Raw genomic sequence first — 24,101 nt, 5'->3', positions numbered from 1 at the left:
CGATGGGGGACATTTCTCGACCTAATACCAGCAGCACTCATGCAGCCCCAGACCATGACACCCCCACCACCATGCCTGACTGTAGACAAGACACACTTGTCTTTGTCCTCCTCACCTGGTTGCCCCCACACACGCTTGTCACCATCTGACACCAAATACCTTTTATCTTGGTCTCATCAGAGCACAGGACATGGTTCCAGTAATCCATTCTCCTTAGTCTGCTTGTATTCAGAAAACTGTTTGTGGTCTTTCTTGTGCATCATCTTTAGAAGAGGCTTCCTTCTGGGAGGACAGCCATGCAGACCAATTTGATGCAGTGTGCGGCGTATGGTCTGAGCACTGACAGGCTGACCCCCTCCCCACCCCTACAACCTCTGCAGCAATGCTGGCAGCACTCATACGTCTATTTCCCAAAGACAACCTCTGGATATGACGCTGATCACGTGACCTTAACTTCTTGGTGGACCATGGCGAGGCCTGTTCTGAGGGGAACCTGTCCTGTTATACCGCTGTATGGTCTTGGCCACCGTGCTGCAGCTCAGTTTCAGGGTCTTGGCAATCTTCTTATAGCCTAGACCAGTGATGGCGAACCTTGGCACTCCAGATGTTTTGGAACTACATTTCCCATGATTCTCATGCACTCTGTAATGTAGTTGAGCATCATGGGAAATGTAGTTCCAAAACATCTGGGGTGCCGAGGTTCGCCATCACTGGCCTAGGCCATCTTTATGTAGAGCAACAATTCTTATCTTCAGATCCTCAGAGAGTTCTTTGCCATGAGGTGCCATGTTGTACTTCCAGTGACCAGTATGAGAGAGTGAGAGCGATAACACCAAATTTAGCACACCTGCTCCCCATTCACACCTGAGACCTTGTACCACTGAGTCACATGACACTGGGGGAGGGAAAATGGCTAATTGGGCCCAATTTGGAGATTTTCCCTTAGGGGTGTACTGACTTTTGTTGCCAGCGGTTTAGACATTAATGGCTGTGTGTTGAGTTATTTTGAGGGGACAGGAAATTTACACTGTTATACAAGCTGTACACTCACTACTTTACATTGTAGACAAGTGTCATTTCTTCAGTGTTGTCACATGAGAAGAGAGAAGGAATGTCACTGAGGGGCGTACTTACTTTTGTCACATACTGTACATCTGTGTTATTTATTGTAGATTTTTGTCCATCTTGTATATTGATCATTTATGTCCCATGTTCTTGTTTTATGTACTTATTTATTATTTAAATATAGATTTATATCTGTTATTTATTGATATATGATATTGTTATATTGATTTCTATATTATTGATCTCCGGTGCAGGTTGAGGAGGAAATTTCCCAGCGATGATTTAGCAACCAATCCGGGCTTTGTGCTGAGCGCCGTCATGTCGCAGCCAATCTCAGCGCAGACATCTGCAGCGTGAAGGTTTCCATAGTGATTGAGGCTTCCAGCAGCCCGTCACCTTTACCTGCGACAGTGAGTATGACATCCGAGGGGGGGGGGGTGTAACCCCAACAGCCAATCGGATGACTGTTCATTGATCTCACCTGATCAGATGTCACCTTTAGTGGATGCATTTTTTTTTTCGTTTAAAGCGGAGTTCCACCCAAGAATGCAACTTCCGCTTTAGGTGCAGGTGACCCCCTGACCTGGCACATTTGGCATGTCATTTTTTTGGGGGAGGAGCGGGTACCCTGTTTATATGGGCACCCAGCACCCACTTCCTCCTCTGGCACTGGAAGGAAGTTCACCTTCCCCCCCCCCCCCCCCCCGCAATCTTCTCGGACACGTCACAGGTCCCGGAAGCTTTCCCGGCCATTCACAGCGCGCGCCTGGCTGGGAAACCACAGCCGGGCACCCATAAGTAGAACGCCGGAACCTCGGAGAGGAGCGGGACTTCCTGCGCCCGCATTGCTGGACCCCGGGACAGGTGAGTGTCTGATTATTAAAAGTCAGCAGCTACACTTTTGTACCGGTGACTTCTATATGGGTGGAGCTCCACTTTAAGGGCACTTGTCTCCCAGAGTGCCATCTAGGATTACCTCCAGTGAGAATCTTCAATTCCTGACTTTCCTGATGAAGTCAAGCTTGGCCCCGCCCCTTCTCACCTCCACACCTTTTGCAGATGTTTCTTCAATGTGATTGGAGGTTTGGTAGGGGCTTGACTTTTTACAGAAAAGTCGAGATTAGCATATAACTTGTGTACACCTGGATCTCAGGGCCTGTTCCGTAGAAGGTGAGCCGATCATCGGAGCAGACCCTGAGGATAGGAGTACAAAGCCAAGTGACCCCGCTACTCGCAATCAGCGGAGTTCTGAGCAGCGGGGTCACATGATTTGGTGTTTAGCAGATATTTGGGGCCCCATGCAGGATGGAGTTCATAGGAAAGCAGTACAAGCGGGCCCTATGCCCAGCTCCTGGCTCGTCTGTGGATAAGGGGCAGAAAGTGCCGATAATTGTTCTCTTCCTCTTATCTAGTAAGCTCTCCGGTCGAGCTGATCATTATGCAGGCGCTATGCTGGGTCCACGATGACCTGAACCAGGTGGACATGGAGAGCTACATACTGAAGGTGTGCGGCCAGGAAGAGGTCCTGCAGAAGTAAGTCAACCCAGACGTCTTCTACACTGTGACATCATCACTCTGAAAACTGCAGCTAACTGACATCTTTGTAAAGGCTTCCCTGCAGTAGTTTGTATCTCTGCTCCTCCACAATGGTGATATTTCCCCCTGTAGTTTGTGTGTCTGCCCCTCCCACAATGGGGAGATTTCCTGCAGTAGTTTGTGTCTCTGCCCCTCCCACAATGGGGAGATTTTCCTGAAGTAGTTTGTGTCTCTGCTCCTCCCACAATGGGGAGATTTCCTGCAGTAGTTTGTGTGTCTGCCCTCCCACAATGAGGAGATTTCCTGCAGTAGTTTGTGTCTCTGCCCCTCCCACAATGGTGAGATTTCCTGCAGTAGTTTGTGTCTCTGCTCCTCCCACAATGAGGAGATTTCCCCCAGTAGTTTTGTGTGTCTGCCCCTCCCACAATGGGGAGATTTCCTGCAGTAGTTTGTGTCTCTGCCCCTCCCACAATGGGGAGATTTCCTGAAGTAGTTTGTGTCTCTGCTCCTCCCACAATGGGGAGATTTCCTGCAGTATTTTGTGTGTCTGCCCCTCCCACAATGAGATTTCCTGCAGTAGTTTGTGTCTCTGCCCCTCCCACATGGTGAGATTTCCTGCAGTAGTTTGTGTCTCTGCCCCTCCCACAATGAGGAGATTTCCCTCAGTAGTTTGTGTCTCTGCCCCTCCCACAATGAGGAGATTTCCTGCAGTAGTTTGTGTCTCTGCCCCTCCCACAATGGTGAGATTTCCTGCAGTAGTTTGTGTCTCTGCCCCTCCCACAATGGGGAGATTTCCTGCAGTAGTTTGTGTCTCTGCCCCTCCCACAATGGGGAGATTTCCCCCAGTAGTTTGTGTCTCTGCCCCTCCCACAATGAGGAGATTTCCCCAGTAGTTTGTGTCTCTGCCCCTCCCACAATGAGGAGATTTCCCTCAGTAGTTTGTGTCTCTGCCCCTCCCACAATGAGGAGATTTCCCCCAGTAGTTTGTGTCTCTGCCCCTCCCACAATGAGGAGATTTCCCTCAGTAGTTTGTGTCTCTGCCCCTCCCACAATGAGGAGATTTCCTCAGTAGTTGTGTCTCTGCCCCTCCCACAATGAGGAGATTTCCCCCAGTAGTTTGTGTCTCTGCCCCTCCCACAATGAGGAGATTTCCCTGCAGTAGTTTGTGTCTCTGCTCCTCCCACAATGAGGAGATTTCCCCCAGTAGTTTGTGTCTCTGCCCCCTCCCACAATGAGGAGATTTCCCTCAGTCGTTTGTGTCTCTGCCCCTCCCACAATGGGGAGATTTCCTGCAGTAGTTTGTGTCTCTGCCCCTCCCACAATGGTGAGATTTCCTGCAGTAGTTGTGTCTCTGCCCCTCCCACAATGGGGAGATTTCCTGCAGTAGTTTGTGTCTCTGCTCCTCCCACAATGGGGAGATTTCCTGCAGTAGTTTGTGTCTCTGCCCCTCCCACAATGATGAGATTTCCTGCAGTAGTTTGTGTCTCTGCCCCTCCCACAATGGGGAGATTTCCTGCAGTAGTTTGTGTCTCTGCCCCTCCCTCAATGAGGAGATTTCCTGCAGTATTTTGTGTCTCTGCCCCTCCCACAATGGGGAGATTTCCTGCAGTAGTTTGTGTCTCTGCCCCTCCCACAATGGGGAGATTTCCTGCAGTATTTTGTGTCTCTGCCCCTCCCACAATGGGGAGATTTCCTGCAGTAGTTTGTGTCTCTGCCCCTCCCACAATGGGGAGATTTCCTGCAGTATTTTGTGTCTCTGCCCCTCCCACAATGGGGAGATTTCCTGCAGTAGTTTGTGTCTCTGCCCCTCCCACAATGGGGAGATTTCGGAGATTCCCTGCAGTAGTTTGTGTCTCTGCCCCTCCCACAATGGGGAGATTTCCTGCAGTATTTTGTGTCTCTGCCCCTCCCACAATGGGGAGATTTCCTGCAGTAGTTTGTGTCTCTGCCCCTCCCACAATGGGGAGATTTCCTGCAGTAGTTTGTGTCTCTGCCCCTCCCACAATGGGGAGATTTCCTGCAGTAGTTTGTGTCTCTGCCCCTCCCACAATGGGGAGATTTCCTGCAGTAGTTTGTGTCTCTGCTCCTCCCACAATGGGGAGATTTCCCTGCAGTAGTTTGTGTCTCTGCTCCTCCCACAATGGGGAGATTTCCTGCAGTAGTTTGTGTCTCTGCCCCTCCCACAATGGGGAGATTTCCTGCAGTATTTTGTGTCTCTGCCCCTCCCACAATGGGGAGATTTCCTGCAGTAGTTTGTGTCTCTGCTCCTCCCACAATGGGGAGATTTCCTGCAGTAGTTTGTGTCTCTGCCCCTCCCACAATGGGGAGAAATTTCCCTGCAGTAGTTTGTGTCTCTGCCCCTCCCACAATGGGGAGATTTCCCTGCAGTAGTTTGTGTCTCTGCCCCTCCCACAATGGGGAGATTTCCTGCAGTATTTTGTGTCTCTGCCCCTCCCACAATGGGGAGATCTGTACAGTACATAATGTATCGGTTGTATGATTGTAGCGTGTGTGTGCAGTGCGGTGTGCATGGAGCAGGCATTGTGTGTAATGTCTGTATTCTGGTTTTGTCTCCACAGTAAGCATTGCCTGGGCAGCCACGAATACATCCAGACCTGCCGCAAGTGGGACACGGAAATCCGTCTGCAGCTTCTGTGTCACCGGACGGTGTGCAGAGCCATGGCACGCACGGTGAGTGGGCGGAGCTTGCTGTCACTGAGGATATGGGAGGCGGGACATCTCTGGGTGCTGCTCAACTATTTGTCATTTCCTCCCTGGGATCCGCTTCCAGATCCCATCTCACCGCCGTGCCAGGAAATGGAGGGGATCTCCGGCAGATATTGGGGGGCAGCACCCCCCCCTCCCCCCCCCCCCCCCCCCCCCGTCTGCCCCCTCATGTCCTTGTCTTCACTTCTTACAGGGACATCATTGTTCCCATCTGCAGCTTTCCTGGAGATCGGAATGAGATTTACAGCGCCTGGAAAAAGTATTCATACCCCCCGACATTCCCCACATTTTGTTACAACCAAAACCATAAATGTATTTTATTGGGATTTTATGTGATGGACCAACACAAAGTGTCACATAATTATTTGTATCATTTTCCTTCCACTTCACAATTATGTGACACTTTATGTTGGTCCATCACATAAAATCCCAATAAAAAACATTTTATGTTGTCATGGGGTATGAATACTTTTTCAAGGCACTGTATATTCCTCTTCATCATCTGTAACATTTCTCCTCTATATAATGGTGACAGTTCTGTGATATTGACCCCTCCCCATTCATGGTGGCTCTGTGATAAGGTACAGAGTAGTAGTGAGGGGGGGTCAATGTCAGTTAAGAAGCACAGAGAGATGAGGGGGGTAGAGATGAGGCACAGAGAGATGAGGGGGGGTAGAGATGAGGCACAGAGAGATGAGGGGGGTAGGAGATGAGGCACAGAGAGATGAGGGGGGGTAGAGATGAGGCACAGAGAGATGAGGGGGGTAGAGATGAGGCACAGAGAGATGAGGGGGGTAGAGATGAGGCACAGAGAGATGAGGGGGGGTAGAGATGAGGCACAGAGAGATGAGGGGGGGTAGAGATGAGGCACAGAGAGATGAGGGGGGTAGAGATGAGGCACAGAGAGATGAGGGGGTAGAGATGAGGCACAGAGAGATGAGGGGGGTAGAGATGAGGCACAGAGAGATGAGGGGGGGTAGAGATGAGGCACAGAGAGATGAGGGTGGTAGAGATGAGGCACAGAGAGATGAGGGGGGTAGAGATGAGGCACAGAGAGATGAGGGGGGTAGAGATGAGGCACAGAGAGATGAGGGGGGGTAGAGATGAAGCACAGAGAGATGAGGGGGGGGTAGAGATGAAGCACAGAGAGATGAGGGGGGGTAGAGATGAAGCACAGAGAGATGAGGGGGGGTAGAGATGAGGCACAGAGAGATGAGGGGGGTAGAGATGAGGCACAGAGAGATGAGGGGGGGTAGAGATGAGGCACAGAGAGATGAGGGGGGGTAGAGATGAGGCACAGAGAGATGAGGTGGGGTAGAGATGAGGCACAGAGAGATGAGGGGGGGTAGAGATGAGGCACAGAGAGATGAGGGGGGGTAGAGATGAGGCACAGAGAGATGAGGGGGGGTAGAGATGAGGCACAGAGAGATGAGGGGGGGTAGAGATGAGGCACAGAGAGATGAGGGGGGTAGAGATGAGGCACAGAGAGATGAGGGGGGGTAGAGATGAGGCACAGAGAGATGAGGGGGGTAGAGATGAGGCACAGAGAGATGAGGGGGGGTAGAGATGAGGCACAGAGAGATGAGGGGGGTAGAGATGAGGCACAGAGAGATGAGGGGGGTAGAGATGAGGCACAGAGAGATGAGGGGGGGTAGAGATGAGGCACAGAGAGATGAGGGGGGGTAGAGATGAAGCACAGAGAGATGAGGGGGGGGTAGAGATGAAGCACAGAGAGATGAGGGGGGGTAGAGATGAGGCAGAGAGATGAGGGGGGTAGAGATGAGGCACAGAGAGATGAGGGGGGGTAGAGATGAGGCACAGAGAGATGAGGGGGGGTAGAGATGAGGCACAGAGAGATGAGGGGGGGGTAGAGATGAGGCACAGAGAGATGAGGGGGGGTAGAGATGAGGCACAGAGAGATGAGGGGGGTAGAGATGAGGCACAGAGAGATGAGGGGGGTAGAGATGAGGCACAGAGAGATGAGGGGGGTAGAGATGAGGCACAGAGAGATGAGGGGGGGTAGAGATGAAGCACAGAGAGATGAGGGGGGGGTAGAGATGAAGCACAGAGAGATGAGGGGGGGTAGAGATGAGGCACAGAGAGATGAGGGGGGGTAGAGATGAGGCACAGAGAGATGAGGGGGGTAGAGATGAGGCACAGAGAGATGAGGGGGGGTAGAGATGAGGCACAGAGAGATGAGGGGGGTAGAGATGAGGCACAGAGAGATGAGGGGGGGGTAGAGATGAGGCACAGAGAGATGAGGGGGGTAGAGATGAGGCACAGAGAGATGAGGGGGGGTAGAGATGAGGCACAGAGAGATGAGGGGGGGTAGAGATGAGGCACAGAGAGATGAGGGGGGGTAGAGATGAGGCACAGAGAGATGAGGGGGGTAGAGATGAGGCACAGAGAGATGAGGGGGGTAGAGATGAGGCACAGAGAGATGAGGGGGGGTAGAGATGAGGCACAGAGAGACGGTGAGGGGGGGGAGGGGGGGAATTGTTGGTGATATAGTGGGGCACAAAGTGACATCAGCCACAGAGTGACAGGGCGGTTGGGTTGGGGGGGTTGTTGATGATATGAGGCACAGAGTGACAGTGCAGGGGGGGGGGGGGGGCAGTGATGTGTAGTACAGAGGGGGGGGGGGCGGTTTTTATCAGATGGAGTCCCTCGGCCTGTCACAGGAAAAGGTTGTCGGGATTCCTGACAATGAGCCGCGCACTCACTTCCTGTTTCCTGTAATACTCTCCGGCACTGAGCAGACTGCAGCCCCCCCCCCCCCAATCCTCCATAGCGGGGAGGGTGCCAGCTCTCTGTACTGGCCACTCTGCTCTGTGGCACTCGGGTCACCCCCCCCCCCCCCCTCTTATAGGAATATTCCATATTATTGGGGGTGATCTGTATACATCATTGTGACCCCCCCACATGTCCTATCATCACCCTCATTATCACTAAATACACACTGGAGACAATCCCGACTTCCTGCGTCTGCCGCATTCTTCTCTCTGATTGCTCTCTCTGATTGCTCTCTCTGATTGGTCTCTCTGATTGCTCTCTCTGATTGGTCTCTCTGATTGGTCTCTGCATTTCCTCTATTTATAGGCTGAAGACGATGCAACACCGATTGACCTTAATAGACATTTGGCCCTGCTGGACAGGCCTTTCAAAGAGCCCCTCACTCGGTATGCTGACTGACTGTGCAGTGTAACCGTGTACAATGTTCCGTGTACAATGTTCTGTATGTAATGATTCTCATATGTTCCGTGTACAATGTTCTGTATGTAATGATTCTCATATGTTCCGTGTACAATGTTCTGTATGTAATGATTCTCATATGTTCCGTGTACAATGTTCCGTATGTAATGATTCTCATATGTTCCGTGTACAATGTTCCGTATGTAATGATCCTCGTATGTTCCGTGTGCGATATTCCGTATGTGATGATCCTCGTATGTTCCGTGTGCGATGTTCCGTATGTGATGATCCTCGTATGTTCCGTGTACGATGTTCCGTGTGCGATGTTCCGTATGTAATGATCCTCGTATGTTCCGTGTGCGATGTTCCGTATGTAATGATCCTCGTATGTTCCGTGTGCGATGTTCCGTATGTGATGATCCTCGTATGTTCCGTGTGCGATGTTCCGTGTGCGATGTTCCGTATGTAATGATCCTCGTATGTTCCGTGTGCGATGTTCCGTGTGCGATGTTCCGTATGTAATGATCCTCGTATGTTCCGTGTGCGATGTTCCGTGTGCGATGTTCCGTATGTAATGATCCTCGTATGTTCCGTGTGCGATGTTCCGTATGTAATGATCCTCGTATGTTTGGTGTATAATGTTCCACATGTGATCTGCACTGACCCTCCCCCATGACGCTCCTCTCTAATCTGCAAAATGTATTGAGCCGTCTTCAGTGACTGATCTTGGTGATGGTGGAGCGGTGAGGAGCATCGGACAGATCTCTTCACAAATGTCTTTTAGTTTATGACTGAAAGTATCTCCAGTGAAGAGTCCCGGTACTCCTCCTCCATCATACAAAGTCATCGTAGACAATGGTGCTCCTCCATCATACAAAGTCATCGTAGACAATGGTGCTCCTCCATCCTTGTGCTTGCAGTTTGGGTAACACCCTTTTCTGTTCCAGCAAGACCGTGCCAGGTGGGCAACTCCATATTCGTGGTCATGGGGTGGCGGGGCAACTCCATATTAGTGGCCGTGGGGTAGGGGGGCAAATCCGTAATAATGGCCATGTGGGGGGAGGGGGGGCCTGTGGTTCTGGAATGGGATGTCCAGCAGGCTCCTGTGGTGGTCGGGGGGGCCCCGGACATGTGGTGTGAGGATTGCACGGCACCGTATGAACAGACTCGGAAGATTCCGCTTTTGAGGAATTTGTATTTTATTTTATTGATGAAGAATATTAATAATGTGGAAAATCTCAGCCCTGGAGCTCCAAGAAATACAATAAATCAGCTGGAGGTTCAGCCCGGCAGACTCCACTCCTAACTGAGATCACCTTTAGTAATACTGAAGACGGCAGGAAGGTGGTAAGAGGGGGTGGCATGCAGCTGAGGCGTCTGTGACATGAGCATCGGATTGGGGGTGCGGCACACTGGTCCCGGGCCCCCCTTTCTGCTGGTTCTTATTATAAACTACAAGTATATGTTGAGGGTGCAGCTCACAATGCGGAGTCCCTCCTCCCACATGAAAACCTTGCGCCCGGGGCACCTGTCCTTCCCGCCCACCCCTTGTCCCAACTCTGGCTGTATGTGTAATGTACATGATTGTATCACACTAATGATTGGTGATCTGTGTGTGTGTGTGTGATATACATGATTGTATCACACTAATGATTGGTGATCTGTGTGTGTGTGTGTGATATACATGATTGTATCACACTAATGATTGGTGATCTGTGTGTGTGTGTGTGTGATATACATGATTGTATCACACTAATGATTGGTGATCTGTGTGTGTGTGTGTGTGTGATATACATGATTGTATCACACTGATTGGTGACCTGACCGGTATAGGTGTGTAATATACAGTGCTGTGAGGGGGGGGTATTTGCCCCCTTCCTGATTTTTATTTTTTTTGCATATTTGTCACACATTAATGATTCAGATCATCAAACAAATGTTTATTGTTACACAAAGATAATCCGAGGAAATACAAAATGCACTTTTTAAATGATTTAATTTATTAAGGGAAAAAATCTGTCCAAACCTGCCTGGCCTCTGTGTGAAAAAGTAATTGCCCCCCTAATACCTGGTTGTGCCACTCATGACGGCAACAACTGCAATCCAAGAATTTGCAATATCTGGCAATGAGTCTGTCACATCGCTGTGGAGGAATTTTGTCGCACTCTTGTTTTCACTCGGCCACATTGGAGGGTTTTCCAGCATGACCGGCCTGTGCCATGATACAGCATCTCAATGGGATTTAAGTTCAGACTTTGACTAGGCCACTTCAAAACCTTCATTCTTCTTTTTTTTATTTTTTTTTTGAGCCATTCAGAGGAGGACTCACTGGTGCGTTTCGGGTCATTGTCCTGCTGCATAACCCAAGTGCGTTTTAGGTCAGGAAGTGATGTCCGGAGATTCTCCTTCAGGATTTTCCAGTAGAATGTAGAATCCATGGTTCCATCAATGACGGCGAGTCGTCCAGCTGCAGACCATCCCCCACCACCACCACCACCTCCATGTGTGACTGCTGGGGTGATGTTCTTTTTATGAAATGTTGTGTTAGTTTTACGCCAGACGTATCGGGACCCCCACCTTCCAAATCCTTCAACTTTTGTCTCATCAGTCCACAGAATATTTCCCCAAACGTCTTGGGGATCCTCAAACGTGAGATGAGCCTTTGTGTTTTTAGGTCAACTCTGCCTTTGTCCTTGGAACTCTCCCATGGACGCCATGTTTGCCCGCTCTCTTATTGGTGAATCGGGAACACTGACCTTACCCGAGGTAAGTGAGGCCTGCAGTTCTTTTGATGATGATCCGGGTTCTTCTATGACCTCCTGGATGAGTCCCCGTTGTGCTCTTGGAGTGATTTTGGTCGGCCGGCCACTCCTGGGAAGGTTCACCGCCGTTCCATGTTTCCTCCATTTGTGGATAATGGCGCTCCCCGCGGTTCTCTGGAGTCCCAAAGCCTTATAAATGTCTTGGTAACCCTTTGCAGACCGATACATGTCAGTTACTTTGTATCTCTTGTATCTGTTCTTGAATTTCTTTAGATGGCGGCATGATGTGCGGCTCTTTTAGCGTGCTTCACTTTGTCAGACAGCTTCTATTTGAGTGATTTATTGATAAAACAGGTCTGGCGGTAATCAGGCCTGGGTGTGGCACGTGAATTTTTTCCCCCAATATTTTGCCATTTTGATGGGGGGGCAATTATTTTTTCACATAGAGGCCAGGCAGGTTTGGACAGCTTTTTTCCCTTAATAAATTAAATTGTCATTTAAAAACTGCATTTTGTATTTCCATGGGTTGTCTCTGTGTGATTTTAACATTTGTTTGATGATCGGCATCATTTAAGTGTGACAATGTAAATTTAGTGAGGGGGGGGAATACTTTTTCACAGCGCTGTACATGACTGATCACAGTAATGATTGGTGATTTGTGTCTCTGCAGACAAAGCATTGAAGAATTACTGGACACTTATCATGAGCAAGTCAGCGTTTGCCTTAAAAATGAGGTAAGATTACCAGAGAACTGTCTGCACTTCCTCCGTCTTCCCCAGAAAATGCCTAAAGCACAATCGTTCATAAATCTTGTGTCCTGGGAGGTGTCTGGGTGCCTCGTGTCCTCTTATCCCAGCAGGCTGGTCAGGGAGGCCAATATTCAGTATTTTTTAATTTCATCTCTGCCCAGTGTACACAAGGCTGGGCGACTGGGAGCGTTGTCCATGGCTGGGCGACTGGGAGCGCTGTCCATGGCGGGGCGACTGGGAGCGTTGTCTATGGCGGGGCGACTGGGAGCGTTGTCTATGGCGGGGCGACTGGGAGCGTTGTCTATAGCGGGCAACTGGGAGCGTTGTCTATGGCGGGCGACTGGGAGCGTTGTCTATGGCGGGCGACTGGGAGCGTTGTCTATGGCGGGCGACTGGGAGCGTTGTCTATGGCGGGGGCGACTGGGAGCGTTGTCCATGGCTGGGCGACTGGGAGCGCTGTCCATGGCGGGGCGACTGGGAGCGCTGTCCATGGCGGGGCGACTGGGAGCGTTGTCTATGGCGGGGCGACTGGGAGCGTTGTCTATGGTGGGGCGACTGGGAGCGTTGTCTATGGCGGGGCGACTGGGAGCGTTGTCTATGGCGGGGCGACTGGGAGCGTTGTCTATGGCGGGGCGACTGGGAGCGTTGTCTATGGCGGGGGCGACTGGGAGCGTTGTCTATGGCGGGGGCGACTGGGAGCGTTGTCTATGGCGGGGCGACTGGGAGCGTTGTCTATGGCGGGGGCGACTGGGAGCGTTGTCTATGGCGGGGGCGACTGGGAGCGTTGTCTATGGCGGGGGCGACTGGGAGCGTTGTCTATGGCGGGGCGACTGGGAGCGTTGTCTATGGCGGGCGACTGGGAGCGTTGTCTATGGCGGGCGACTGGGAGCGTTGTCTATGGCGGGCGACTGGGAGCGTTGTCTATGGCGGGGGCGACTGGGAGCGTTGTCCATGGCGGGGGCGACTGGGAGCGCTGTCTATGGCGGGGCGACTGGGAGCGTTGTCTATGGCGGGGCGACTGGGAGCGTTGTCTATGGCGGGGCGACTGGGAGCGTTGTCTATGGCGGGGCGACTGGGAGCGTTGTCTATGGCGGGGCGACTGGGAGCGTTGTCTATGGCGGGGCGACTGGGAGCGTTGTCTATGGCGGGGCGACTGGGAGCGTTGTCTATGGCGGGGGCGACTGGGAGCGTTGTCTATGGCGGGGGCGACTGGGAGCGTTGTCTATGGCGGGGGCGACTGGGAGCGTTGTCTATGGCGGGGCGACTGGGAGCGTTGTCTATGGCGGGGCGACTGGGAGCGTTGTCGTTCATGGCGGTTCATGCCGCACTCACATTGTGGAAGAATTTCTGTCTGCAAATGTCACCTGCAGTACCCGCTCATGAACGTCTCGGATCTTCTAAACATCTTCTGAAGCCTTTAGTTGCCTTGTCATTTGTTCATGGTGGGCTTGGAATAAAGGTTTATCTCTACCTGCTCTGTGGGGTCACCTAATGGGGTCACTAAATGTCTATTTCAGAGTAACCCATACAAAGCTGCTGACCAAATCATCAAATCTGTGAGAAATATCTGCAAGACAGTGGACAGTGTGGAGACCCCATCCATAACAGACTGTATCAAGAAGTTACGGAGGGCTGTGAACTTACCCCGGAGCCGCAGCATAGAGGTATGGAGGGAATTCAGGCAATATACATGATGGATTTTGGAGGGTTTGGATCAGCTGTTGTTCCATGGGGGACATGGTCTCTGGATGGGGTCTGTGGGTGCATGGGCCATGGTCTCTGGATGGGGGCTGGGGCTGCATGGGCCATGGTCTCTGGATGGGGTGCTGAACCTGCGTGTTTCGTATGAGTTGGGGTTTGTGTACTGTACATTAAAGCATTGCTGTGATTTCAGGGGCCCTCCAGTCCGGTTGAGGGATGTAAGGACGGTTCATCAGAGGGTAAGTGTCCCCAATATCACACCTGGAAATCTCTGCAGTAAGTAGCGTAGCTTGTACTGACGGTCTATATTCTGATGCAGGTATTCCCCAGAATGACAGTCCTTTGCAGGAGAGTTTACAGCAATTAACAACGGCGGTTCACAAACTGCTGCAGCTTCACTTCTCTTCCGGGAACGCTGATTTGGACCCCAGTAATAGCCGCCCGCTAAAAGAGGCTCGCAGCTCCGCTGACCATCTCCAGTTCACTATATTTGCTGGTCATGGGATTCCCACCGGTTGGGTGTCCAGGTAAGATGTGGTTTTATCTCCTCAGTAAATTTCGTCCTTTACACGGTCTCTATAAAATGCAGTTTTTGACGATTGCAGTGTGCAAGGGAACCGATAGCAACTGGTCTGTCAGAGTTCTAAAGTTCTCCACCAGGACCTTCCATGTTCTGCTCCATAGTTGGAGTGATGATGGCCAGTTCCTGCCTCAAATATTTCTTCTGAAGTATTTCCGGTGTCAAGGGGTTGTTTGCAGTACATCTTGTTGTCCCGTACAAGTCTATAAGAACCAGCGAGAGAGGGAGCGCCTCCGTCTGGGTGTAGACTGTGTGCAATTAGCATAAAATTATTTAAAAAAAAAGTAATGCGCTCAGCGTTTATGAAGAAGAAATCAGCATATCATCAGTGGGAGAATTATCTGGAAGGTGGCAGAGATGGGCAGGCGAGCGGCTGGCGAGAGTTAATGCAAGCAGCCTGGTTTGTGTCAAGGCTTTTGGGTATCTTCAACACTCGGCTCCAAATGATGCTGATGTCACTCCACGAGGGGGTATGGCTATGTGTTTCAGGGTTTTGCCCCTTTGTCAACCCATAACGGTTGGCGGATACGTAGATGTTTAGGCAGGTGCCTGGCGGATGCGTAGATCATCAAGCGAGCAGCTGGCAGATGGGTAGATGGTCAGGCGAGAGGCTAGCGGATGTGTACATGATCAGGCTGGCGGATGCGTAGATGGTCAGGCGGGCAGCTGGCGGATGCGTAGATGGTCAGGCGGGCAGCTGGCGGATGCGTAGATGGTCAGGCGGGCAGCTGGCGGATGCGTAGATGGTCAGGCGGGCAGCTGGCGGATGCGTAGATGGTCAGGCGGGCAGCTGGCGGATGCGTAGATGGTCAGGCGGGCAGCTGGCGGATGCGTAGATGGTCAGGCGGGCAGCTGGCGGATGCGTAGATCATCAAGCGAGCAGCTGGCAGATGGCTAGATGGTCAGGCGAGAGGCTAGCGGATGTGTACATGATCAGGCTGGCGGATGCGTAGATGGTCAGGCGGGCAGCTGGCGGATGCGTAGATGGTCAGGCGGGCAGCTGGCGGATGCGTAGATGGTCAGGCGGGCAGCTGGCGGATGCGTAGATGGTCAGGCGAGAGGCTAGCAGATGCGTAGATGGTCAGGCGGGCGGCTAGTGGATGCAGAGAGCAGCTATGTAGATGGAGGGAAGACCCGCTATGGGCAGGGAGAGGGAATGCAATCAGGCCGGCTTGTATAGAGGCTTCTGGGTATCTTCAACACATGGCTCCAACTGGCAATGTTGTCACTCCACAAGGGGGGCATGGCTACGTGTTTTGGGGCCCCGCCCCTCTGTCATAGTGAAGAGAGGGTGACTGTGAGTGAAGAGGAGGTGGGCGGCAATGTGCCCAGTGACCACTCCTCTATGGGTTGGACAGTTTGCAGAGGACGGCCACAGCAGCATCGTAGTCTTATTTTCCTTCTTAGAAGGTATAACTTGAAGCAGGTCAGATGGAGGTCAGAGGCACCTTGGAAGGGCCTCGGAAGGGCCTCCAGCTGGTGCCACCCACACAAGCCGTTGGCCCATTGACCGCGGTCCTCATAGGAATGGGATGTGTGTAATATATGGGCACCAGATACTTCAGACTTTAGAAATGGATCCCGATGATACTGGAGGGTCTTTTCTGTCCTCTGAGATGCGGACAGACCATATTCCCGGGGAAATTACCGGAGACGTACTGGAGAAGGTCGGCTCTATCAGTCACATTTTGCTTGAAAGACGTCCAATTTCTCCTGCAGGGTAAACGTATTAATCTAATCACCGGGATCCGGGCCTTATCATAGGACTCGGGCTGTGGTCACCTTCACAAATGTTTGTCTCCTTCTGACCGAGTGAAAAACAAACCATTCATTTTGTTGTTTTGGTTGATCGTTTTTTTGGGGTAGAAAATATACATATTTTTTATTATATATTAATGTACAATCGAGTCCATTGAGGGACACAGGAATCCAGGAACAGTTGGGTTATACTGCTGCCTACAGGAGGATGGGACACTGGTGTGCAGAAATCCCATTTTACCCCTCCCTACCCAGCATGCCTCAGCTTTGTGTGAAAGCAATACACGGGACCAGTTAGTGTCACTAAACGCTCATCGTAAAAAAAAACGATGAATAAATGGCGTATCCCATGCTGGTCACACTCACTCATCGCTATGAGATTCCTTCTCTGTATTCTGCAGAAATCCTGGTTGATCCCACTGCTCTCTATCTCCCCCTTCTGTCCATGTCCCCAATTCAGCTAGGGGGGTTTTGCAGAGCGGTGGTGGCAGCTCTGCACATGCTCAGTTCTCAGTGAGTTTCTATGCTGAGCATTTCCTCCCCATCGCATCTGAGCAGATCATGTGACTACAGAGTCACCCATGTGGGCGTATACACAATGACAGGCCACTCCCTCCCTCTCCCTCCTCCTCATGCCCACTAACCAGCTAAACATAATGGGGGCGGGACGTTCTATGTATATTAACCACTTAAGGACCGAGCCTCTTTTTGGGATTTGTTTTTTTACAAGTTAAAGCGGAGGTCCACCCTAAAATGGACCTCCGCTCATCGGAACCCTCCCCCCCTCCAGCGCCACAATCGGCACCTTTCAGGGGGGAGGGGGGTGCAGTTACCTGGATAATCCAGGTAACTGCACCCACTACCGGGCTAGCTCTCTGCGGAAAGGGGCGTACGTTACGCCCCTTTCCGCAAGCGCCCGCCCCCTTCAGCAAGTGCCCTGCTGCCTGCTGGGAAACGCACAGCTCCCAGAGGCAGCGGGGACCGTCCGGATTGCGCCGCGCGGCTCGCGCATGCGCAGTAGGGAACCGGGAAATGAAGCCGAAAGGCTCCATTTCCTGATTCCCATACCCAAGATGGCGGCGGCAGGACCCGATAGACGAGCGAGCGATCGGCTTCGGGTGCCGACATCGCGGGCGCGCTGGACAGGTAAGTGTCACTATTTAAAAGTCAGCAGCTGCAGTATTTGTAGCTGCTGGCTTTTAAAAAAAAAAAAAAAAAAACGCGGAGTCCCGGTGGACTCCCGCTTTAAAAACTGTTTTGTTTGTTTTTTGCTAGAAAATTACTTGGAACCCCCAAACATTATACATTATTTTTTCTAACACCCTAGAGAATAAAATGGCGGTCGTTGCAATACTTTCTGTCACACCATATTTGCACAGCGGTCTTTTTTTTTTTTTTTTTTTTTTATACACTTTTTTAAATTAAAATATAAGACAACAGTAAAGTTAGCCCAATTGTTTTTTTTTTTTTATATCGTGAAAGATGTTACGCCCAGTAAATGATACCCAACATGTCACGCTTCAAAATCGCACCCGCTCCGTGGAACGGCGACAAACTTTTACTGTGAAAAAATCTCCATAGGCAAAGTTTTAAAACATTCTACAGGTTGCATGTTTTGAGTTTACAGAGGAGGGTCTAGGGCTAGAATTATTGCTCTTGCTCTAATGATCTCGGTGATACCTCACATATGCGGGTGCTACTTACGTATGCGTTCGCTTCTGCACGCAAGTTTGGCGGAACGGGACGCGTGTACATTTTTTTTTTTTTTTTCTTCTTTATTTTCTTTTTTCTTTTTACACTATTCTTTTAAAAAAAAATTCTGTAACTTTTATTCCTATTAGAAGGAATGGAAACATCCCTTGTAATAGACATGACAGGACCTTTTAAATATGAGATCTGGGGGGTCAAAAAGACGTCACACCTCATATTTAAACTAAAATGCAATAATAAAAAGAAATGGTCCTTTTAAGAGCTGTGGGTGGAAGTGATGTTTTTTTTGTTTACAAACGATTTTTATTTGGTACATAGAGAAAGTACAGAGAATATGCATAAATATAAAAAAATAAATGCAATGTATATCAAGATAAACATAGAAAATCACTATAGATACAAAATTTGTACAAAATTCAGTGCATATATATTGCAATAGCTTGTGTTTTAATTTGGCATGGTGATAGGCTAGAGCTGTAATAGTGCAGTAAACCGTAGACAGTCATATATAGGAGACCCAATTTCAGGGAGTATTAAAAAAGGAGGTAGAGTGGTTAAACCAGGGATCCCATTTCTTACTATATAAATGTGTGGAAAGGTGGAAGTGATGTTGTGACGTAAATTCCGCCCTGCAATTGTATGGAGGCGGGTGGGGGCCGCCTTCCCTTCACTCGTCTCCATGCCAAGGAAGGAGCAACATCCAATCGCCTTTGCCACCACCGATGGCTTTGGTAAGCGGCGGAGGGCACCAGTGCACAGCGGGGAGGGGGGGGGGGCTTTTCTCGCCATCGATTTAAAAGTGATCTCATGTCGAATCCGCCGCAGAGACCACTTTTATCTGAAAGCGGACCACCGGCCGAAGAAGAGGATTATGCTAGCTAGCTGCTGCCATAATAACGATATTCCTCTTCACCTCCCTCTTATTTTAAGACAGAGGCTGAAGGGGGCGTGGCACATCCTGTGACTGGCAGAAATCCGCCCACACGTTATATCCAAAAATAATTAAAGATTTGATTTCAAATATATACAGTGGTGTGAAAAAGTGTTTGCCCCCTTCCTCATTTCCTGTTCCTTTGCATGTTTGTCACACTTAAGTGTTTCGGAACATCAAACCAATTTAAACAATAGTCAAGGACAACACAAGTAAACACAAAATGCAATTTGTAAATGAAGGTGTTTATTATTAAAGGTGAAAAAAAATCCAAACCATCATGGCCCTGTGTGAAAAAGTGATTGCCCCCTAAACCTAATAACTGGTTGGGCCACCCTTAGCAGCAACAACTGCAACCAAGCGTTTGCGATAACGTGCAATGAGGCTTTTACAGCGTCCTGGAGGAATTTTGGCCCACTCATCTTTGCAGAATTGTCCTAATTCAGTTACATTAGAGGGTTTTCGAGCATGAACGGCCTTTTTAAGGTCATACCACAACATCTCAATAGGATTCAGGTCAGGACTTTGGCTAGGCCACTCCAAAGTCTTCATTTTGTTTTTCTTCAGCCATTCGGTGGTGGACTTGCTGGTGTGTTTAGGATCATTGTCCTGCTGCAGAACCCAAGTTCCTTTCAGCTTGAGTACACGAACAGATGGTCGGACATTCTCCTTCAGGATCTCTTGGTAGACAGCAGAATTCATAGTTCCTTTTATCACGGCAAGTCTTCCAGGTCCTGAAGCAGCAAAACAGCCCCAGACCATCACACTACCACCACCATATTTTACTGTTGGTATAATGTTCTCTTTATGAAATGCAGTGTTCCTTCTACGCCAGATATACTTGGACACACACCTTCCAAAGAGTTCCACTTTTGTCTCATCGCTCCACAGAATGTTGTCCCAAAAGTCTTGGGGATCATCAAGATGTGTTGTGGAGAAATTGAGAGGAGCTTTGATGTTCTTTTTGCTCAGCAGTGGTTTTCTCCTTGGAACTCTGCCATGCAGGCCATTTTTGCCCAGTCTTTTCCTGATGGTGGAGGCATGAACGCTGACCTTAACTGAGGCAAGTGAGGCCTGCAGTTCCTTGGACGTTGTTGTGGGGTCTTTTGTGACCTCTTGGATGAGTCGTCGCTGCGCTCTTGGGGTAATTTTGGGCGGCCGGCCACTCCTGGGAAGGTTCACCACTGTTCCATGTCTTCGCCATTTGTGGATAATGGCTCTCACTGTGGTTCGCTGGATTCCCAAAGCTTTGGAAATGGCTTTATAACCCTTTCCAGACTGATAGATCTCAATTACTTTCTTTCTCAATTGTTCCTGAATTTCTTTGGGTCTCGGCATGATGTGTAGCTTTTAAGGATCTTCTGGTGGACCTTACTGTGTCAAGCAGCTCCTATTTAAGTGATGCCTTGATTGTGAACAGGTGTGGCAATAATCAGGCCTGGGTGTGGCTAGAGAAATTGAACTCAGGTGTGGACAACCACAGTTATAGTATGTTTTAACAAGGGGGGCAATCACTTTTTCACACAGGGCCATGATGGTTTGGATTTTTTTTCACCTTTAATAATAAACACCTTGATTTACAAATTGCATTTTGTGTTTACTTGTGTTGTCCTTGACTATTGTTTAAATTGGTTTGATGTTCCGAAACACTTAAGTGTGACAAACATGCAAAGGAACAGGAAATGAGGAAGGGGGCAAATACTTTTTCACACCACTGTATGTGTATGAGAATTTAAAGAGGAAGTAAACCCTGATGAGTTTACTTCCTCTTTCATTCCCTGCAAAGGCAAAGCATAATGGACTACTATGCATCGCATCGCATCGCATAGTAGCCCATTATGTGTCACTTACCTGACACAGGAGCCAGCGAAGTCACCGCTGTCCCCTCGGTGGGTTTTGCTGCTCCGCCGTTGTCATTCGTCGAAGCCGCGATGACGTCACTCCCGCGCATGCGCACGGGAGCCGCCACTCGCGGCATCCTCATCGTTGATGGTGCCGCGCTCAGTGCGCCTGCACGCCGCTGTCTACAGCGCATGCACCGTAGACATCGGTGCCTGTCTTTCGGCAAATATCTCCTAAACCGTGTAGGTTTAGGAGATATTTCTTGGACCTACAGGTGAGCCTTAATCTAGGCCTTAATGTAGGTCAAAGTGTGTTGAAAGGGTTTACAGCCACTTTAAAACAGTTTATTGAGATTTATTTTTACTTGGTAGTTTTGTTTTATTTTTGGAAGATGTGACCAGCAGCAGGGGACTGGAAGCTCCTCCTACTTATGTTTCCCTGCAGACAGGCTGGGAGAGAGCCGGGTCATGTGACATCTGGATATCCATTAGGAAAAACTGACTTAGTTGTTTTTTATTAAAATAATTACGTTGCCGTCCTCCCCATACAGAAATAGAAGGGAGAATGTAAATCACTTAGTGTGCGTTTAGTAGTATTACTTCTTAGGAACGGGGGAAGGGGGGCTCTGTGTCCCTCAATGGACTTCAAGAGCTCCAGTGCTTCAACAGAGCTGAAGAAAAGGTATCCATCCTCATAGGACGGACACTAGCAAAAAACTGAGGCATGCTGGGTAGAGGAGGGGTTACACAGGGGCTGGCTGACAACTTTGGCATTGTCCAGTCCTTCCATAGGTGGCAGTATAACTCAACTGTTTCTGAATCCCTGTGTCCCTCAATGGATGACGAAGGAATGATTCCAATGTGTGTTGTGGCAGCAAATCGGCTGAAATCTGTGAAATGTGATGTTCTGTCCGAAAAATAGTGTGATTGTGTGTTTTATGCTGAGTTCTGATTGGCCACCTCTCCGCCTCTCTCTTTCAGCTTTGAGAAGTATTATATAATGTGCTCCTTGCTGTATAACGGGAGAGATTTGTTCAAACCGGTTCAGTCCAAGAAAGTGGGAACATACAAGAGCTTCTTCTACCTGGTGAAATGGGACGAGCTGTAAGTACCGATACATCCTGCAGGATGGCGGAGTTCTTCCACAGATTCCCTTGTCCTGCACCACATATGTCACTAAGGCCCCTTTCACACTCGGTCGGGAGGAGCATCGGCGGTGAAGCGCCGCTATTTTTAGCATCGATTTACCGTCTGATTTGCGGCACTATTTGGCCGCTAGCGGGCGAGAAAGGGTTAAAAACCACCGCAAAGCACCTTTTCTGATGGTATAGCCGCACTGCCCCATTGATTTCAGTGGGCAGGAGCGGGGAAGGAGCAGTGTACACACCGCTCCCAAAGAAGCTGCTTGCAGGACTTTTTTTACCGTCCTGCCAGCGCACCCCTCCAGTGTTGGAGCCCTCGGGGCTTTTACATTGGAGAGAGAGCAGCGACTGTTTCAGGTCGGTTTGCAGTCGCTATTTTTAGCGCTGTAGCGCCTGCAAAACGAGCCAGTGTGAAAATGGTCTACATGTCTGTCTACAGCCAAGACCCGGGTACGAGTTCTGGGTGGAATAGGTCTGGGTTAGAACCCTTGATAGGCTTTTACTGATATAACCAAAGTAATGTAGGTGGGAGAGACTCTGCTGCAAAATAGTTTCTTGACCGTTGTGACTTTTAGGGCTCAGTCACACTTCACGTAGCAGAAACTCGCATTGTCACTCGCAATTTTGTGTAGGGCGATTGTCACGCGATTCTGCATGTCACACATGGGGGGGGGGGGCAGTCTGTTCTGTGCATGTTTGTCGCCTAGAAGAAGCTCCTGCTCCTTTTTTTTTTTTGGGGTGACAAGTTTCACAGTTTTTTTAAAAAAAGTCACATTTTGCCGCGATAGCAGCGCAATTTTTTTTTCATGCAGCAATTGCGGCAAAAACGCACCATGTTTGAGGTGTCCTCATTCAAGAATGAATTTTTGTTTCTGCACCGATTGCCATGTGATTGGGAATCTCTGGCAGAATCGCAACAATTCCGCCCCGCGATTCCAAATGGCAACGTGTGAATGGAGCCTTAGTATTTGTTGGGAAAATTTCACCCTCTTAGGAAAATTCCAAATGTCTGGTGTCAGCATAACCAGGAATACGGGGGAAGTCTACCAATGGGGAGACCTGTTCTGGTGATGACTGACACTAAGAAGGCGTTCCTCTCACTTAGGAATGATTTCCTCTCACTTCCTGTTGTATCTACAGAACAGGAAGTGGAGAGACACAGATGTGCAGTGCAGTGCAGTATGGGATATATATGTATATGTGTATTTATTGTTTCTTTATATTATTATTGTCTCTGCGTTTTTCTCTACATTTTCCTGATATCTGACGCAAAGTCCTCCTAGAGTGGATCTGCCATAACAAAGTCCTGTTTCTTGTCTGTTTCCCAGGATCATTTTCCCCATACAGATCGCACAGCTGCCATTAGAGTCCATCCTTCAGCTCCGCCTGTACGGGATCCTGAACCCAAACAGCGGGGGTTCCCCGGACTCCAATAAGCAGAGGAAGGGACCGGAGTTGCTGGGAGAGGTGTCCTTACCACTCTTCAACTACAGGAGGTAGGTGATTGGGTACACCGTGTAATGTGCGGGATATTACTGGACAGGGCAGGAGAATGGCAGCCAATGTCTAATCACTGCACCAGCCAGTCCTCAGCCAGAATCTGGCAATGGCAGCATTGGGTGAACCAGGGGTCTGAAAGGGGAAACAATGCCCCCCCAGCTCTGGCTGCAGTATTCGTCTGCCTTTTTTTCACAGCGCCATGTTCTCAGGGCCTTCATTCACCGTGATCTGGGTGGTCAGTTCTGCTCTCCGCATACATAAGGACCGCCCAGCCTGGAGAATGGGACTCGGCACCATCGCCTGGGTCTCGGACACCATCGCCTGGGTCTCGGGGGCACCGTCGCCTGGGTCTCGGGGGCACCGTCGCCTGGGTCTCGGGGGCACCGTCGCCTGGGTCTCGGGGGCACCGTCGCCTGGGTCTCGGGGGCACCGTCGCCTGGGTGTCTCGGGGGCACCGTCGCCTGGGTGTCTCGGGGGCACCGTCGCCTGGGTGTCTCGGGGGCACCGTCGCCTGGGTGTCTCGGGGGCACCGTCGCCTGGGTGTCTCGGGGGCACCGTCGCCTGGGTGTCTCGGGGGCACCGTCGCCTGGGTGTCTCGGGGGCACCGTCGCCTGGGTGTCTCGGGCCCCCCCATCGCCTGGGTGTCTCGGGCCCCCGTCGCCTGGGTGTCTCGGGGCCCCCGTCGCCTGGGTGTCTCGGGGCCCCCGTCGCCTGGGTGTCTCGGGGCCCCCGTCGCCTGGGTGTCTCGGGGCCCCATCGCCTGGGTGTCTCGGGGCCCCGTCGCCTGGGTCTCGGGTTGTTTTCCTCAGCTAGCAGAGGAAAGTTCAAAGCTGACCTCAAAAACGATTATTACTGGAAGAGTAGTGGAGTTTGTTTCTGTTCTTTATACTCTTCTCTGCACCTTGGG

At 50.4% G+C, this 24,101-nt stretch overlaps 1 protein-coding gene across 1 annotated transcript in view; it reads left to right on the top strand.

The window, feature by feature from the left end:
- The window catches only part of PIK3C2A (phosphatidylinositol-4-phosphate 3-kinase catalytic subunit type 2 alpha), a gene marked incomplete in the record, with an annotated part of 86,267 nt that overhangs the window by 11,293 nt on the left and 50,873 nt on the right, over positions 1-24,101 (top strand). The window contains 12 exon segments of the mRNA XM_077453690.1: positions 1,320-1,390; positions 1,393-1,437; positions 1,440-1,475; positions 2,478-2,598; positions 5,181-5,292; positions 8,428-8,507; positions 11,953-12,016; positions 13,549-13,695; positions 13,926-13,971; positions 14,052-14,259; positions 21,534-21,656; positions 23,023-23,190. Coding sequence (XP_077309816.1) covers positions 1,320-1,390; positions 1,393-1,437; positions 1,440-1,475; positions 2,478-2,598; positions 5,181-5,292; positions 8,428-8,507; positions 11,953-12,016; positions 13,549-13,695; positions 13,926-13,971; positions 14,052-14,259; positions 21,534-21,656; positions 23,023-23,190 — 1,221 coding nt within the window.

The sequence above is a fragment of the Lithobates pipiens genome, unplaced genomic scaffold (genome assembly GCF_037356315.1).
Source record: "Lithobates pipiens isolate NorthernLeopardFrog02 unplaced genomic scaffold, aLitPip1_a1.2 Scaffold_24, whole genome shotgun sequence".
Classification (NCBI taxonomy): domain Eukaryota; kingdom Metazoa; phylum Chordata; class Amphibia; order Anura; family Ranidae; genus Lithobates; species Lithobates pipiens.
This window is presented reverse-complemented; position numbering and strand designations above follow the sequence as displayed.